The 14,458-nt window shown below is 42.3% G+C and overlaps 1 protein-coding gene and 1 long non-coding RNA gene across 5 annotated transcripts in view; one reads left to right on the plus strand and one right to left on the minus strand.

Moving 5' to 3' along the window:
• dgkq (diacylglycerol kinase theta) overlaps positions 1–14,458 on the plus strand; it is a 37,838-nt gene that overhangs the window by 12,421 nt on the left and 10,959 nt on the right. Inside the window, exons 5-20 of the mRNA XM_003447645.5 lie at positions 558–683; positions 1,522–1,675; positions 3,111–3,188; positions 3,337–3,428; positions 4,352–4,566; positions 4,927–5,017; positions 5,186–5,240; positions 6,394–6,455; positions 8,728–8,878; positions 9,103–9,141; positions 10,885–11,000; positions 11,221–11,372; positions 12,584–12,732; positions 12,860–13,038; positions 13,944–14,044; positions 14,249–14,395. Of these exons, the coding sequence (XP_003447693.1) occupies positions 558–683; positions 1,522–1,675; positions 3,111–3,188; positions 3,337–3,428; positions 4,352–4,566; positions 4,927–5,017; positions 5,186–5,240; positions 6,394–6,455; positions 8,728–8,878; positions 9,103–9,141; positions 10,885–11,000; positions 11,221–11,372; positions 12,584–12,732; positions 12,860–13,038; positions 13,944–14,044; positions 14,249–14,395 (1,907 nt within the window). The remainder of the gene's footprint in view (positions 1–557; positions 684–1,521; positions 1,676–3,110; positions 3,189–3,336; positions 3,429–4,351; positions 4,567–4,926; positions 5,018–5,185; positions 5,241–6,393; positions 6,456–8,727; positions 8,879–9,102; positions 9,142–10,884; positions 11,001–11,220; positions 11,373–12,583; positions 12,733–12,859; positions 13,039–13,943; positions 14,045–14,248; positions 14,396–14,458) is intronic.
• Positions 3,320–9,639, minus strand: LOC106098427 (uncharacterized). 4 transcript variants are annotated; one of them, XR_002063485.2, is made up of 6 exons: positions 9,374–9,639; positions 9,079–9,273; positions 6,373–6,437; positions 4,911–5,005; positions 4,336–4,510; positions 3,320–3,455 (listed from the first exon to the last, which is right to left on the minus strand). It is a non-coding gene; the product is annotated as an uncharacterized LOC106098427 (long non-coding RNA). The 4 variants fall into 4 exon arrangements; XR_003221393.1 differs by having other exon boundaries at positions 6,357–6,437; XR_003221394.1 differs by lacking the exon at positions 6,373–6,437 and having other exon boundaries at positions 4,336–4,507.

Raw genomic sequence — 14,458 nt, forward strand, 5'->3', positions numbered from 1 at the left:
TAAAAACTGCTGTGAATACTGCAGAGAATACCAGGTGCACGAGATGAGATGGTAGATATTTCCACCTTAAAAAACAAAAACTAAAATAATTGATAACGGAATTCCTACCTAACAAATATTCCATAGTTTGAAATGTAGGTAGTGCCCACTGTGCAGCTAGTCTACAATAGAAACTGGGCTCTGTGATGTAGTGATATTGATCAAGTCCAGTCAGTCTGACTTTAATCAAAGACGTTGTAAGACACTTCAATGAGGATGTCTGCCATCGGTTCAGTGTGTGTAGCTCGATCAAAGCCCATCGATCGCTCACAGCCTGGATAAAATGTGAAAAGCATGAAGCTGATCTCCTGCAGAGCTGATGATGGCAGACAGGCTGACAACAACCCTGGGAAGCCGTCGTCGGGTTTCAGCCCATCTATTCACACAGTGCACTTTTCTTTTTAGTGCTTTCCTCCTCACAAATATGACATTTCATTTTGACATCCTCCTCAATTAGCTGCAGCTGATGGGGACTATTTTTAGCGGTGGATTGAAGTCTTCTTTTCTTTCTGCTCCAGGATACGTTCCACCACCACTGGAGGGAGGGGAACCTGGCATCAGCGGCGAGGTGTGAGGTTTGCCGGCGATCATGCGGGTCGTCTGATGTCCTGGCAGGGATGAGGTGCGAGTGGTGCGGCATCACGGTGAGAATCAGTGAAGAATGTGTCAGCGTTGATTTCCTCTAGGGTGGGGTTTAGGTTGGGTTTCAAGCAGCTGAAGTGCTAAAACCTGCAGTGCCTCTAACGTCCAGCAGAGGCTCCTGTCCATTCATGACACCTGTACAGTTGATGAATTAAATTCTATTAAGGTTTAAAGCTTCACCCCAGCTAACTGGAGTCCCTGCACTCCCAAACTATTCTCTTCCTAAATTTAAATTTAACCTCTTTGAGATCATTTAGCTGTCTCTGGTCCTGATGATACTGAAACTGTTAACAAGTAAAGGTGATTCCTGAGTCTCCACAGATCCACCTTACCCCCTAGACTGACTATAGACTGAATATATAAGTTTCTGGACTCAATATGAAACTTCAGCTGTAGTTTTTTGTGACCTCTTTGGGAACCAAGAGGGCCCATATTTGGATCAGAGGGTGGCATGCGTTATCAGTTAAACTACCAGGTAATGCAAACTAGCTTGGTTATCAACCTAATTTAATTACTTAGAAATGCTCCAAAAGGCTCCAACAGCACAAACACAGTCCAGAGGTGCAGTTCAGGTGAAGCCTTGCAGACAGCTAGCAGCTAGCTGACCTGTAGGTCAAAGAGGCCACGCCCCTAATAATGTAAACTTTAACCCTTGGAGTCTGTGGGGACTGACTCGCTGCTGGAGCCCCTTGTGGGCATTAGAGGAATTGCAGGTTTTGGATTCCTCTTCCACCCTCAGACAATGAGGGTGATAAAACTCTGAGATCACGGGTGTTACATGATGTTTCACTTCCCTGAGCTTTGTGTGTGTAAAGTGACATGTTGCTTTCCTGCCTGCAGAGCCATGCGGCGTGTTACCTTGCCGTGCCGGCAGAGTGCACTCTGGGACGTCTGCGCTGCATGCTTCTGCATCCGGCCTGCGTTCGCCTCGACTCCAGAAACTTCAGCAAGATGCACTGTTACCGCATCGCTGAGAGCTGCAGCCACGAGCTGGGTACGCACACAGTGAACCCCGCCTTACAGAAAGCGTTCACACTTCAAAAAAAAATAATGATTTACATCATCGGGAGTTAATGGGAGGCAGGTCTGCACAGCAGGAGTGAAACAAGCACACACACACACACACTCCTCTAGACCACATCCTTTGACGCTACTGACACAAACTGTGTGAACCGCAAACGCTCGGCTCGTTTCCTGACAGCTTCACGGCTGATCTGAGCTGTGAAACTGAAAAAATATGTTTTTAAAGAAGTCAGGATGTGAACGGTGCAGACAAACATCCAAACGCTGAGAGCCGAAACATGAGCCCCTGCAGGTTTCAAAGGGCCAAATCACAAAATTCACAAAAACACTTAAGGGTGTTTCTGTTTTCCAGAAAATTCTTCCAAAATAAAACTCTTAACGGCAAAACAAAATAAAGTCAGAGCTCATCAGGCTGCCCGTGAAGAAAAAAAAACCCAAGGCAGCAAAGTCAGGAACAACAAGACGATCTCCAAAGTCTTACAATATCTGAACTCACTTTTCTACTCTGTAGAAAGAGTTGAAACGCTGTGAATTAAATACAGAATTTGATGATTTTAAAATCTGTATTTTATTCACAATAGAACACAGAAAACATATCAAATGTGTAAACAGAGAAAAATAAGATATGAGGTAAAACTAGCTAAAACTAACAGGTCGGTGAATTTCTGCCCATCGTTACTTCTGAGAAACTCTGCCTCTCTAAGATGCTCTTCTTATACCCGGTCATGTGACTGACCTGCTGCCAGTTCATCTGATTAGCTGCTCGACGTTTCTCCAGCTGTTTCTTTTTAATGTTACTTATGTTTCCAGCCTTTTCTTCCCTCGTACCAACATTTTCAGACACGTTTCTGCCATCAAATTCAAATTGAGCATATCATTTTTGGGAACTCTCTCAGTTTAAACATTTGTTCTATTGTGGATAAAATATGGGTCTATGAGATTTACACATCATTGCTTTGTTGTGATTGGTGTTGTGTTGCTACGCTGAAACACCAACTGCTGACATAAGAGAGACAGCTCTGGTGCTTTCAAAGACCTTTTGTATTTTTTTAATTGATCATTGATGCTTTGAGTTGATGCACCTGTATCAAAGGTGCTGACAAATAAAGTCAAACAACAACTAACAGGAGGTGAAATAATAAACACGGAGCTGAGACAGACACAGCGGTCTCCTCACAGTGATTTTAAAGACGTGCTTCTTTTTGGGGTTTTTTGGCTGGTGATATTTTATTAATTGACAAATCCACAAACTAAGATTTCAGACATCAGGCTTGAAATGAGAATAAGGTGAGCTGCTGATGTGGGTCCGTTTCAGGTTGTTCCAGTTTGTAGAAATCTGATCAGGAAGTTCTGTTTCCAGTAAACTGTCTCACCTGACCGGTTCTTTTCCTCCATGTTTCCATCAGACAACTCAGATGACGGTGATCTCTCTGCTGCAGCAGCACCAGCATCCAAAGACGGTCAGCCGGCTGCTTCAGAGTCAGGTCGGTTCACCGTATGTCTGTATACGAGCTCCCGAACAGGTTTTATTAATGACCGACTGGTGGACGATACAGCTGTGGAATAACATTTCTGCTTGCAGATGTTGCAGTCACATCTGGTTGTGTCTGTTTTGTTTACTGTGACCTACAGGTAAACAGAATCTCAAGGTGTTTGATGGCGACGATGCAGTGAAGCGCGGTTTCTTCCGACTGGTCTCAATCACGAAGAATGAGGAAGTGGTGGTGAGGGCTCTGCTTCCTCCCAAAAACCTGACTCACACACACACACACACACACACACACACACACACCAAGACGGGTACTACTACCTCTTCTACCACCGAAATCTCACACAACTTTCATGGAACACAACTTTCAAAATAAAAGCAGTGAGCTATAATTCTGTAAAAGCTATTTTTAGTAATATGACACAGAATGGTGTCAGAGGAATATCCCGAACACTGTGACTAATCTTGCTTCTCAGTAAGACTGTGTCTAACTTTGACCTTGGTTTGATTCGAATATTAATTAAGGAAAGATTATGAGATGAAAAACCAGGATTTACATATTTAAATAGTCACAGATATGAAAGGCTTTAAACCCCCAGACTTATGAGTAAAGTCAAAATTTTGGAGTAAAAGGTTTAAAAACTTTTCATATACAAATTAACATTAAATCACAATAAAAACAAATCAAAATTTGATTCAAACTTAAAAGAAAAAAACAAATCAATAAATTAGAAAATGAAAAATGATAAAACTAAAAAATAATAGTGAAATTTCTGTGATTAAAAAAAGTAAGAATTCTTTAAAAAAGTTTACATTTTGTCCCCAAAACAGGAGAACGGTCAAAGTTCAGATTTTAAATCTTAAGTAAAATAAATTAAATAAATAAAATTCATAATTGTCAAATAAAAGGTCAACATTAGGTACAGCAATAATTGAGAATATGAAAAAAGATTATGAGCTAAAAAGTAAAGCTTTTAAGCAGTGACAAATTAAAATCAAAATGAAGACTGTAAACTGGAAAGTGAGTTAAATGCCTGAAAAAATATACATTTTTTTAAGTGCTTCCTTTCTTTATTTCTTGATAGTGAAACTTGTTGAGTTCACCTGAAATTAAAAATAAAAAAACCACACTTCTATGATACCTGTGTTGTCCTTCAGGAGGCGGCGCTGAGGGCCTTCTACCTCCCCGACGACCCTCAGGACTTCGAGCTGCACGAAATCGGCGGCCTGCAGCGTCTGCACAGCGACGACATCCTGAACCGCAACGGCGGCCCGGACAACAGGAATTCGCTGAAGGACGGAGGCGACTCGTGGCTGCTGAAGGCAAAACCCCGAGTCACTGAGGTCATCAAAGTGTACAATGACTGGCCCAGGTGAGTTTAGTCAGGACTGTCCACCACAAGGAAGCAACCTTTTGTCACGTATTGTGTGTAAAAGATGAACGTAGCCACTGTGATGTCACCCACTGGTTGAATCACGAGGTAGCCCCGCTCACTTTGATCGGATCAAAATTTCTGACAGGATCATCGTCCTGTATATAGTCCTTCAAACTAATGACTGAGACCATAAACGCGTACAACCACAGTTGTTTGCAGCCAGATGAGTCGCCCTCTGCAGGTCATTGGATGTAATGCATATTTAAGTCCAACAAACCTGGAAGCTACGTCCACCCGTTACACACAGAGTGCCTGGTTTTTGTCAGGTTTTGCTCACTAACTGTTTTTGTGTTTCAGGTCGGGCGTCGCTTTCATTTCGGTTTCCGTCTCAGACAGCAGCACGACGTCCTCGGTCCTCGCCGAGGTCCTCAGTAAGCTGGACAGACAGGTAAAATTAGAAGTGTTAAACGAGTCCAGGCTCATATTAATGCCTGAATGAACATGAGCAGGACTTTTGAGCAATTTATACTTCAATCTGTAATTTGGGCTGTTTATGTAAGTTCAGCCCTGAAACCACAGCGAACTCTGATGGTGTCGATGATATGTGCGGTTTCAGGAGGAAGATCTATCAAAATTCTCTCTGCTGGAGGTCTGCATGAGCAGCAAGCAAGGTGAGTACAACTACTCGTGTGAGGAAAAACAAAATCACATTTCGGTGACTGAAATGATGTGAAGAAAAACAACCAAACCTGCAGCTGACCTGGAAAACGAGTATGAGCACTGCGGTAGAGCACATATTAATGCTGACACGATGATGATGCGGTGTTATTCATATGTCCATATTACAGCGTTTATCACTCACACGGGCCTCTTTTCTACAGCTCGACCAAGCAGGACCAACTACAGGAACTGTATTGTTCTTGTACAGATTTCCTGTTTTAATTCTTATTTTATTATCACTATTAATAAAAACCATTCATAGATTTAAGTTAAAAAAAAACAATCACTGATTTCAACCACAGAGCTTTTCATAGAGCGTATGAGCCACACCTTCGTACTGATAGTTTAGATTATAAACTTATTTATGGTGAGAAAAAAATGAAAGTCACCGATTAATATATTATAATATAATATGAATGTAATCAGGTCTTACAGTCTTACTTAAATCTTACTTTGTACATAGTTTTTTTAATAGGCCACGCCCATATTTGGTGAATTTCTTACCCCACACACCCACAGCAGTTTTCTTTTGTTTTTTGTTAAGCTTAGTTTTTCAATCGACTCTCTAAATTTTTTTTAACCTACTCTGCTACATTTATCAGAAATAACCACAAACATGTTTGGTAGCATTAGCACAGTTACCAGCATGATGTTGTTTTAATCGTGTTTGGACAAAACTCTGATTTCTGCTGTTACAATGTTGTTGTTTTTTTTGACAGACGCTCGGCCAATTTCAAATTTCACCCATGTTCTCAGTGAACATGCAAGATCCCAATGACATACATTAGGTCTCTAGAACACGTCACAGTGGGGTTTTTTGTTGGTGTAGATCCATGTTTGAAGTGGTTCGTGGTCAGCGTGGAGCTGCTTCTGGCCCATGAATATTTTCAGCTCAGTTTAATGTTTTGGATACTTCACCCACACCTGAGCTGCACACAGTACAAGCCGCTGTTGTTCTCTTCATTTTAAACGTTAAGCACCTTCTTCAGCGCTTCTATAACCATGAACTTTGACCTTAAAGCAGAGCGTGGAGTCTTGCCATGCTCTGCAGAAGCTCTATGTGATACCGAAGTAGGTCGTGACCTTTCTGTCTCTGTCGTCCAGTGCAGAGACAGACGCTGACTCCTCAGGAAAAGCTTCTGGACAAACTGCGGGAGATCAGGAAGGTAAGAGGACAAACGAGATTTCATGAACTTTCATAAACGCCAACGCTGAGACGAAGTGATGCATTTAATTGTTGCCTTTTGCACTGCATGGCAAAATACATACGATTCGATCCACAAGCATAAATTAAGCTTTACGAATGTGCACATCCAAAGATTAGTGACTAGCCATGTGTCTGAGGTCAGATTATATTCACCAAGTTAGGTTAAGGTTTTGGTAGCACCTGCGTGTCGTTCTGTCTGTAAACACGATAGCACAAAAATCTTTGAATGAATTCTGTTAAAACTCTGTAAGAGTGCAGAGTGGGCTCGTGTTGGCGGTCCATTAAAGCTTGGCTTACATCCACCGAGGTCTTTAACTTCGTGATTAATTGGTGGAAAACTGACAAAAGGTCTTATAACTTAGAAAACACCATTCTACATATAGAAGGTCTCGTCAACATAATTTGACCTCTGACCTCTCCTACACGGTCAGTAGATTGATGTGAAGGTCACAGTGGTAACAGCGATATTTAGAGCTTTCTAAAGCTACGTTTCTTGATTGTGTTTATGGAGGAGTGAGTACTGTCAACAGAAAGAGAATGAGCTGCATAGTTAAAAGTATTCTGCAGTATAATATTGTATAAAAAGATCTGTTTATTGTCCTGTTATTTACAAATCAGTATTTATTATCCGTTACCAGCTCCTCCATAATGTTTGCTACGCCCACCGCAAACTTCTTGAAGTATGTTTCATAAGAACAAAGAAAACAAGTGTTTATGAGCGTTTACAGCTCAAGCACAGCACGAGGAAGAAGTGCACCGCAGCCTGCTGACGCTCGAAGTGGTGACAGATTTAGCCACACTGACCTCGGAGTTGTTGGTACACAGCATCGTTTCACTTCTCTTTTTTATTTTGATTATATGCTTTTAACACCCAGCTTTAGTCTGGGGTTTAATTTTAGTTACTGTAGTAACGCTGACAGAGACACGTGTCACTAAAATAAACGGGAATTTTTTTCATCGTTATTATTAACATTATTATTATTATTGTTTTAGTGGCAAGTATGTAAGTCTGCTAAGCTGGATATCCGAGCTGCAAATATACAAATTTTTACAGTATAAAAATAATGTTTTTTTGCGCTGAGGGTGACACTGTTTGGCTACGTTCACACTGCAGGTCTTAAAGCTCAATTCCAATTTTTTGATCAAATCTGATTTTTTTTGTCTGGTTGTTCACACTACAAATAAAATGTGACAGCAAACGCGCTCTAGTGTGAACCGTTCACAGCCCTCAAAGCGGCCCACACGTGCAAAAGAAGACGTCACACAACGCGCTCTGTTTAGACCCAGAGCAAACAGTATTGTTTGACTGATGGTCCTTAATATAAAGACTTGTTTCGGACTTTACGCTTGCCAATTTTGCTTTAAGTTATAGTTATTTTGTTATTTACATGTGGCCTAATAATTATCCTTACTGCTGTTTTAGAGAGGAGCGGTGTTTCGAAGGATTGTTGCAGATTTCTGTCAGAATCTGCAGATTATACAGTACAAATAAAATGTTCATGTTGTCTTCCCAACAGTTTCACTAACATCTACACTGGATGGCCAGGAAGCGTTCGCGATGTCTTCTCAGGCACTTCTCCAGCGCTGATAATTGGCTTGTGTCTGTGACGTAAAAGACAGATTTAATGCGACATCGGATTCAGTACCAAATACGAAAGTGACCCAGATCGGATTTGAAAATATCGAATTTGTGCTGTTCAAACTGTCATACCATGATCGTATATGGGCCGCATAGGGTCAGAAAAGTCGGATTTGATGCGCTTTCACCTGCAGTGTGAACATAACCTAAGTTTTCTCTGTGGCAAAGCCGCCAGCATCAGTTAGCTGATTCTGCTTCTTTTGGCGTCTCCTGCTGTGCACGGTTAGGATCTGCAGCCCTCGCAGGGATTACAGTCACCTCTCGCTGTCAGACGTTTCCATGTGTTAGACAAACGTGTTAACCACTCCACTGTGTAGCCACTCATTACTTAGTTTGCAAAATTCATCTGCAGGTGTTTACATAATCTTTTTTTTTTGTCTGCATGTTTTATGTTTTTGTGACCATCGAGTGGGAGAGGGAGGGGAAACGTAGAGATGAAGGGCAGGTAAAGGTCGGGGACTCGTGGTCTGCGTCCTAACCGCTTGCCTCTAATTCAGTGAAATTTGTGGTCATTCCTGCATTGTGCCTCAGTTAGATCATAACCATAGTGCAGAATAAAAAAGATGGTGGTGTGGCGTCGCGCTGTGTGCAGGTGTCTCTGCGGCAGATGAACCAGACTCGGTTCTACATCGTGGAGAACAAAAACCGGGCGGTGCGGGTGGAGCTGCTGATTGGAGGGCTGCCCCCCCTGCTCACCACAGAAAAGTACACGCAGCTGATTGAGGAACACCTCGCCATCAAGAGTGAGTCACTTTAAAAAACGCATGCATTCCTCCTGCAGCGCCCTCTGGTGGGTGGATGTGAACCAAACGTGTGATAAAAACGTGTGATAAAGTTAAAAAGTGAAGTTCTGTCCTGTTTTTATTCAAACCGAAGTTTTATGTTCAGGCTCATTTCCCCCTTAACTGTTAATTTCAGGTTTAATTCTGCCCCTCTGACTCACCTTTCCTCCTCTTCCTCGCTGCAGGTCACCTGGTCACCATCAGCAACTTCTATCTCAATCAAGGTGAGTCGTCTATCATCAAAACAGCCTGCTGGGCAGTTTTAAGGACACATGTAATCTTTCCTGGCCTCCTCCTGCTCAGATCACCTTCTGTAGTTTTCACACTGGTTCTGTCCCACGAGGACTTCTTGTGTCCTGATGGGTAAATAAATTTGAACACATCTTACTGAATTTATGTCAGAAGAAATCTGTGAACTGCAAGCTAACCATGGTGAGAGTGGGAAGCAGGACTCACACTCGAGTAAAAGGCGCTCCGGTTAGCCTCGTCAGACAAGTCGGGATTCCAATATGGCGACGCCCTCGAAAACGGTTGTTTTGCCAGCCCTCTACAAAAACAAATTACTATTAAACACATATGCAGCTCATCTGCAGTCTGGAGTTACCTACATCTTCCTACTCGGAAGGCAGAATTCCTGAGTTTCGAGTACAATCGAAAGCACCACGACTGCAGTTTCCGTGTTGGCCGTAAAAAGCGCACGTGACGCTGTGACGTAGGCTAGAATCTTAGACCACCGAAGCACTTAATCTACCATTATATTTTATTTATCTACATGGCCTGACTGGAGGAAATATTATTTTGGTTAAATATTGACTATTTATGAGGCTGAAAATACTTATTATTTATTGTATTTCTCTTTGTGAGGCTGAAAATACTTTTAAGTTTGCCCGTTATTACTGAACATGAGTTCTCCAGTTGGTGCAGTTCAGCTGTTTTCAGTTAAGTTTACAAAGAATGGACAAACCTCACTGTATTTATGTTGAACCATTTTTGCACTATATTTTTTGCACTATTTTGATACCTACAGCTCCTAAATGGTCTGAGGCACAGTTTAATGTTGGCACTGCTAAAAGTATATTTTCCACCCATTTCAATGGCAAAAATAAATATATCATTCAAAAGTTTCAACACACTGTATGCCGTGTTTTGTGATCCACTGCTTCTTCCTAGTGATACTGCGTACAATGATTAGATTTATAACACTGCTGCATCAACCCCAAAATGACGTGTTTGCATTTGTAGAGGGTTGAAACAATAGAAATAGATTAAAACAGACAGATAAAAAAGTGACACATAAAACAAACATTGTTAATTTCTAATTTAGTTTCATTCATTTCATCATTAACTTGCACTCGCACTACTACACTGCCATTTTAGGTTCAGGCCATTAGGTGGCACAGTGCACTTGTGGCAGGATAGTGCTACCATGTAAGCAAGCTAGAAGACTGGCATCCTTGCTGGGTATCCAGTTAGGGAAGCAACACATTAATAAGAGAATTCTGAGTAAAACCAAAGTTACTTTCCCTAGGAACTAGTTACTTTGAAAGTAAAGAGTAACTTGAAGTAACTGAGTTACTTTTGATAGAAGTAACTAGTAATGTAACTAAGTTACTAATTTAAAGTAACTTACCCAACTGGTTCTAAACACACAGTTTCAGTTGGCTTTTTGTACAACTGGCTCTATATGAGGTCACAAAGAGGTGATATTCCGGATATGGTCATCTCAGGCATACAAACTCCACCCCCCTGCTGTTTAAACCCATAGGTACGGCTGTCTTAGAAGAATGTTGGCAGCAGCTGGTATGAGATAAACTGAAGGTCTGAGTTAGGCGCTTGAGTAAAGTCCAAGTATTAAAATTTGGAGCTGGCAGTAAGCATAACGGCCCCCTGTAGGCCCGTATTTAATCAAAAAACAAGAGAAGAAGACATCAAACTGAGATTTTTCCTGTGTGTGTGTTTTCGTTCAGGTGCAGTGGCGTTGCAGATCTCGTGTTTCGCTGAAGCGGAGAGGATCTACATGCTGGCTAAAGATACTTCCATCAACAACAAGACGCTCACCTCGCTGGTCATTCCAGGGATCACGGTAACTGTTGTTCAAATACGCCTCATTAAACTCAGGCTCTGCGAACACACTCTTAGCGCGAGGAGGTTTGGTGTCTTCTTACCGAACCGAGCAGATGTAATGAGGCTGCGGTGCTTAAAGAGCTCCAGGAAAATCTCAAGCACACTGAATAAAACCATTCAGCTTCCAGATGTCTCTTACCTCTGCCAAACATCTCACCAGCATCTGGTTTTCCTTTCAGCACAACACGCTGGGAGAAGACGTGTGTCCTCTGCTGGTGTTTGTCAACCCAAAGAGTGGCGGTCTGAAGGGGAGAGAGCTCCTCTACGGCTTCCGGAAGCTCCTGAACCCTCACCAGGTCTTCGACATCATGAATGGAGGCCCGCTGGCCGGGTGAGGACGACAGCACACCTCCTCGGTGAAAACAGAGAATTTTCCGACGCCGTCACTACTTGTTTTATAAAAAAAACTACAGATCATCACTGTAGACACAGCAGTGGGTTAGCAGTTAGCAAATCTCATTCTGATTTCTGGTGAACCTTTCGCCTCACTGGAACCATAACCAGCAATAAATTATTGAATTATTGAAGAGGCCCAAATGTCCTTCAATATGAAAGAGACTCAGAATCAAGCACCAAACAAGGGGCCACCACATCCCTGAAAAACAAAACTTTCAAATTTCAAAATGTACCCCTTCCTAACACCTGTAGGGGTGTGTGTGATGTTTTATAACTCACCTGATTAAATTCTATTGACGCTTACAGTTTAATTATTAGGGGCGTGGCCTCTGTGACTGGAACAAAGGCCACACAGAGTGTTTGTGCTGCTGGAGCCTTCTGGAGCTTTTTTAATGCAGTTATCTGACCAACCTGCTGTGAGGTTAACTAATTCTAGGATTTTATTTGGATGTTTTTTTTGTTTATCTGTGTCATGTCTAATTCAGCTAGCTATCATTAGCTGATAACTTAGCTCCACCTCTGGGAGCCAAATATTGAGATAAAAGGGTTCAAAATGGTGGAAACCAGTGGGTTTCACATTTAGTGTGTGACACTAACTGGCAAACCTGGCAACATTTCCATCAGTCTGCTGCAGAGCTGATTTATCACCCTCAAAGTTAATAATACCAAATGACGTTTGCCTGTTTATTTATGTTATTGTTATGGTTTGTTAGTAATTGTTTAGGTTTTAACCTCATTTTTTAATTTGAAACGGAAGAAAACTGAACTGGTTCTGCTTTCTAGAAAGAGTTGCAAACAGCCTCAACGCCATGCAGAACAACTGAACATAAGTATAAGACTTCAAGGGGATGCAACTGAGTACAAAGAGATGAGAAATTACCACAAAAAAGAAACAAAGCAGCTAACGAGAGCCACAAATCCATTGCCAAGTAACATAAAATCATCTCACAGAGCCACAAAAAGCTGAAACAAAAGCATTGTAGATGCAACCCAGCAGCAAACAGTGAGGCTGGTTCCAGTCTGAGCAGGTAGTCTGTGGAGGGGTACCTAAAGACATTTGTGAAGTTTAAGTCGGTGTCAGAAATGTTCATCTCGTTTTAAATTGTGGTCATCGCAGTAAAACTGCCTCTACTGTTTGCTCTGCAGCCTGCACACGTTCAGGGAGGTTCCCCGGTTTCGGGTGCTGGTCTGTGGGGGCGATGGGACGGTGGGCTGGGTGCTGGGAGTGCTGGAGGCTGTAAGGCACAAACTGACCTGTCGCGAACCGCCCATCGGCATCATACCACTGGGAACAGGTGAGACCAAACGCTGCTTCTTTTATTTGTTTTCTAATACAAAGACGAGTTCCTGTCGAGTCGATTTGGGCACTTGGGGTTTTTTAACTTGTTGGTAAACAGCTGGGTTTGATTTGTGTCCCGTCAGGTAACGACTTGGCTCGTATCCTGCGGTGGGGTCCAGGTTACAGTGGTGAGGACCCTTACCACATCCTAGTGTCAGTTTATGAGGCTGATGAGGTTCTGATGGACCGCTGGACCATCCTGCTAGATGCCCAGGACGTCTCAGAGGATGGCAAAGACAACGACTTCTTGGAGCCGCCCAAGGTCCGATCCAAAAGCATTATCATTATTAGATTAAGAGATAAAACATTATTTCCAAAAACCTGAAAGATGTTTGTGGTCTAGACTTTACAACCAGACAAAAGTCATTGAACTAACAATGGTCAGGGTTAGTTCAGATGCATCTGTAACAGCTGGAACAAAAAGTCCCACTGACTGCTTCCCAAAAGCCAATCAACTGAAATCATCCTGCAGTCTGGTCATTCTCCCGACGCCAGAATTGAAGGACAAGCTTTTTGTTGCCATTTGAATCAGTTTCAGTTTTTCACAACTTTCCTTTCATACAGAACAGAAAGGATCCGGACTTGCTGGTAGTTTTGTTTGTGTTACTTTGTTCCAGCTATCAGCTGAACTTTGGAGGGAGGTAGTTTTTCTCCTGGTGTGTAGAGGGGGCTATGGTGTTGTCCAAAAACACTCCACTGATATTTTTGCACAGCTAATGCCAGAGTGAGTTAGAAAAAAAACATAAACCCAAACAAATTGCTGGTTAATTTTAAGGATATCTATGAACTCCACAAGCTAGATTCCTCCACCAAGGTGGAGCCCAGTGGTCGCCGATGACTGTTTGACAACAAGATTATGCACAAATTTCACAAAACCCGAAGGGAGGTGGACAGGACACCTCCCTTCGAGGTAAAAATGTAACAGCCTGTTAAATTTTGGGATCACTTCACAGAAAAAGTGAAATATATCATGTTAGCCTCGGTGGAGATCTCAGTTCTCTGATTAACCCTGTAGTTCTTCTTGTTTTCACAATTTAGGGTTGGTTTAACTTCGCTCAGGTTGTGGATGTTTCCGTTTCTTATACAGATGCTGTGGTGGAAGCTGATTTCTTTTAAAGTATTAAAAAATGGATAAAAGTATCATGGAAGTATCTGTCTTTCCCTCAGATTGTCCAGATGAACAACTACTTTGGTCTCGGTATCGACGCGGAGCTCAGCCTCGACTTCCACCTGGCTCGAGAGGATGAACCCGACAAATTCACCAGCAGGTGAAAATTTATGAGAGGGCCAGAATTTTGTGGTTGATTGTAATTTCCCATCAAAGTTGACACTTTATGAATAAGTTAGGATTGTTTTGTAGTCAACATCTAGTGGCCATCAGTGGTATTGCACTTTACAGAAAGCACTGGTGCGCGTTTCTGACAGTGAAGACCACATTTCCCATCAGCCCTTTTGCTTCCTGTCTTCCACAGGTTTCATAACAAAGGTGTGTATGTGAAGGTAGGCCTGCAGAAGATCAGTCACACCAGGAGTCTCCACAAAGAGCTGCAGCTTCACGTGGACGGGCAGGAAGTCCCATTACCCAACATAGAGGGGCTGATCTTCCTCAATATACCCAGGTAACACACACACACGCACACACACACACACCTACACACACACATAGTCTTGACCTCACGTTC

Source organism: Oreochromis niloticus, linkage group LG2 (assembly GCF_001858045.2).
Source record: "Oreochromis niloticus isolate F11D_XX linkage group LG2, O_niloticus_UMD_NMBU, whole genome shotgun sequence".
Taxonomy (NCBI): domain Eukaryota; kingdom Metazoa; phylum Chordata; class Actinopteri; order Cichliformes; family Cichlidae; genus Oreochromis; species Oreochromis niloticus.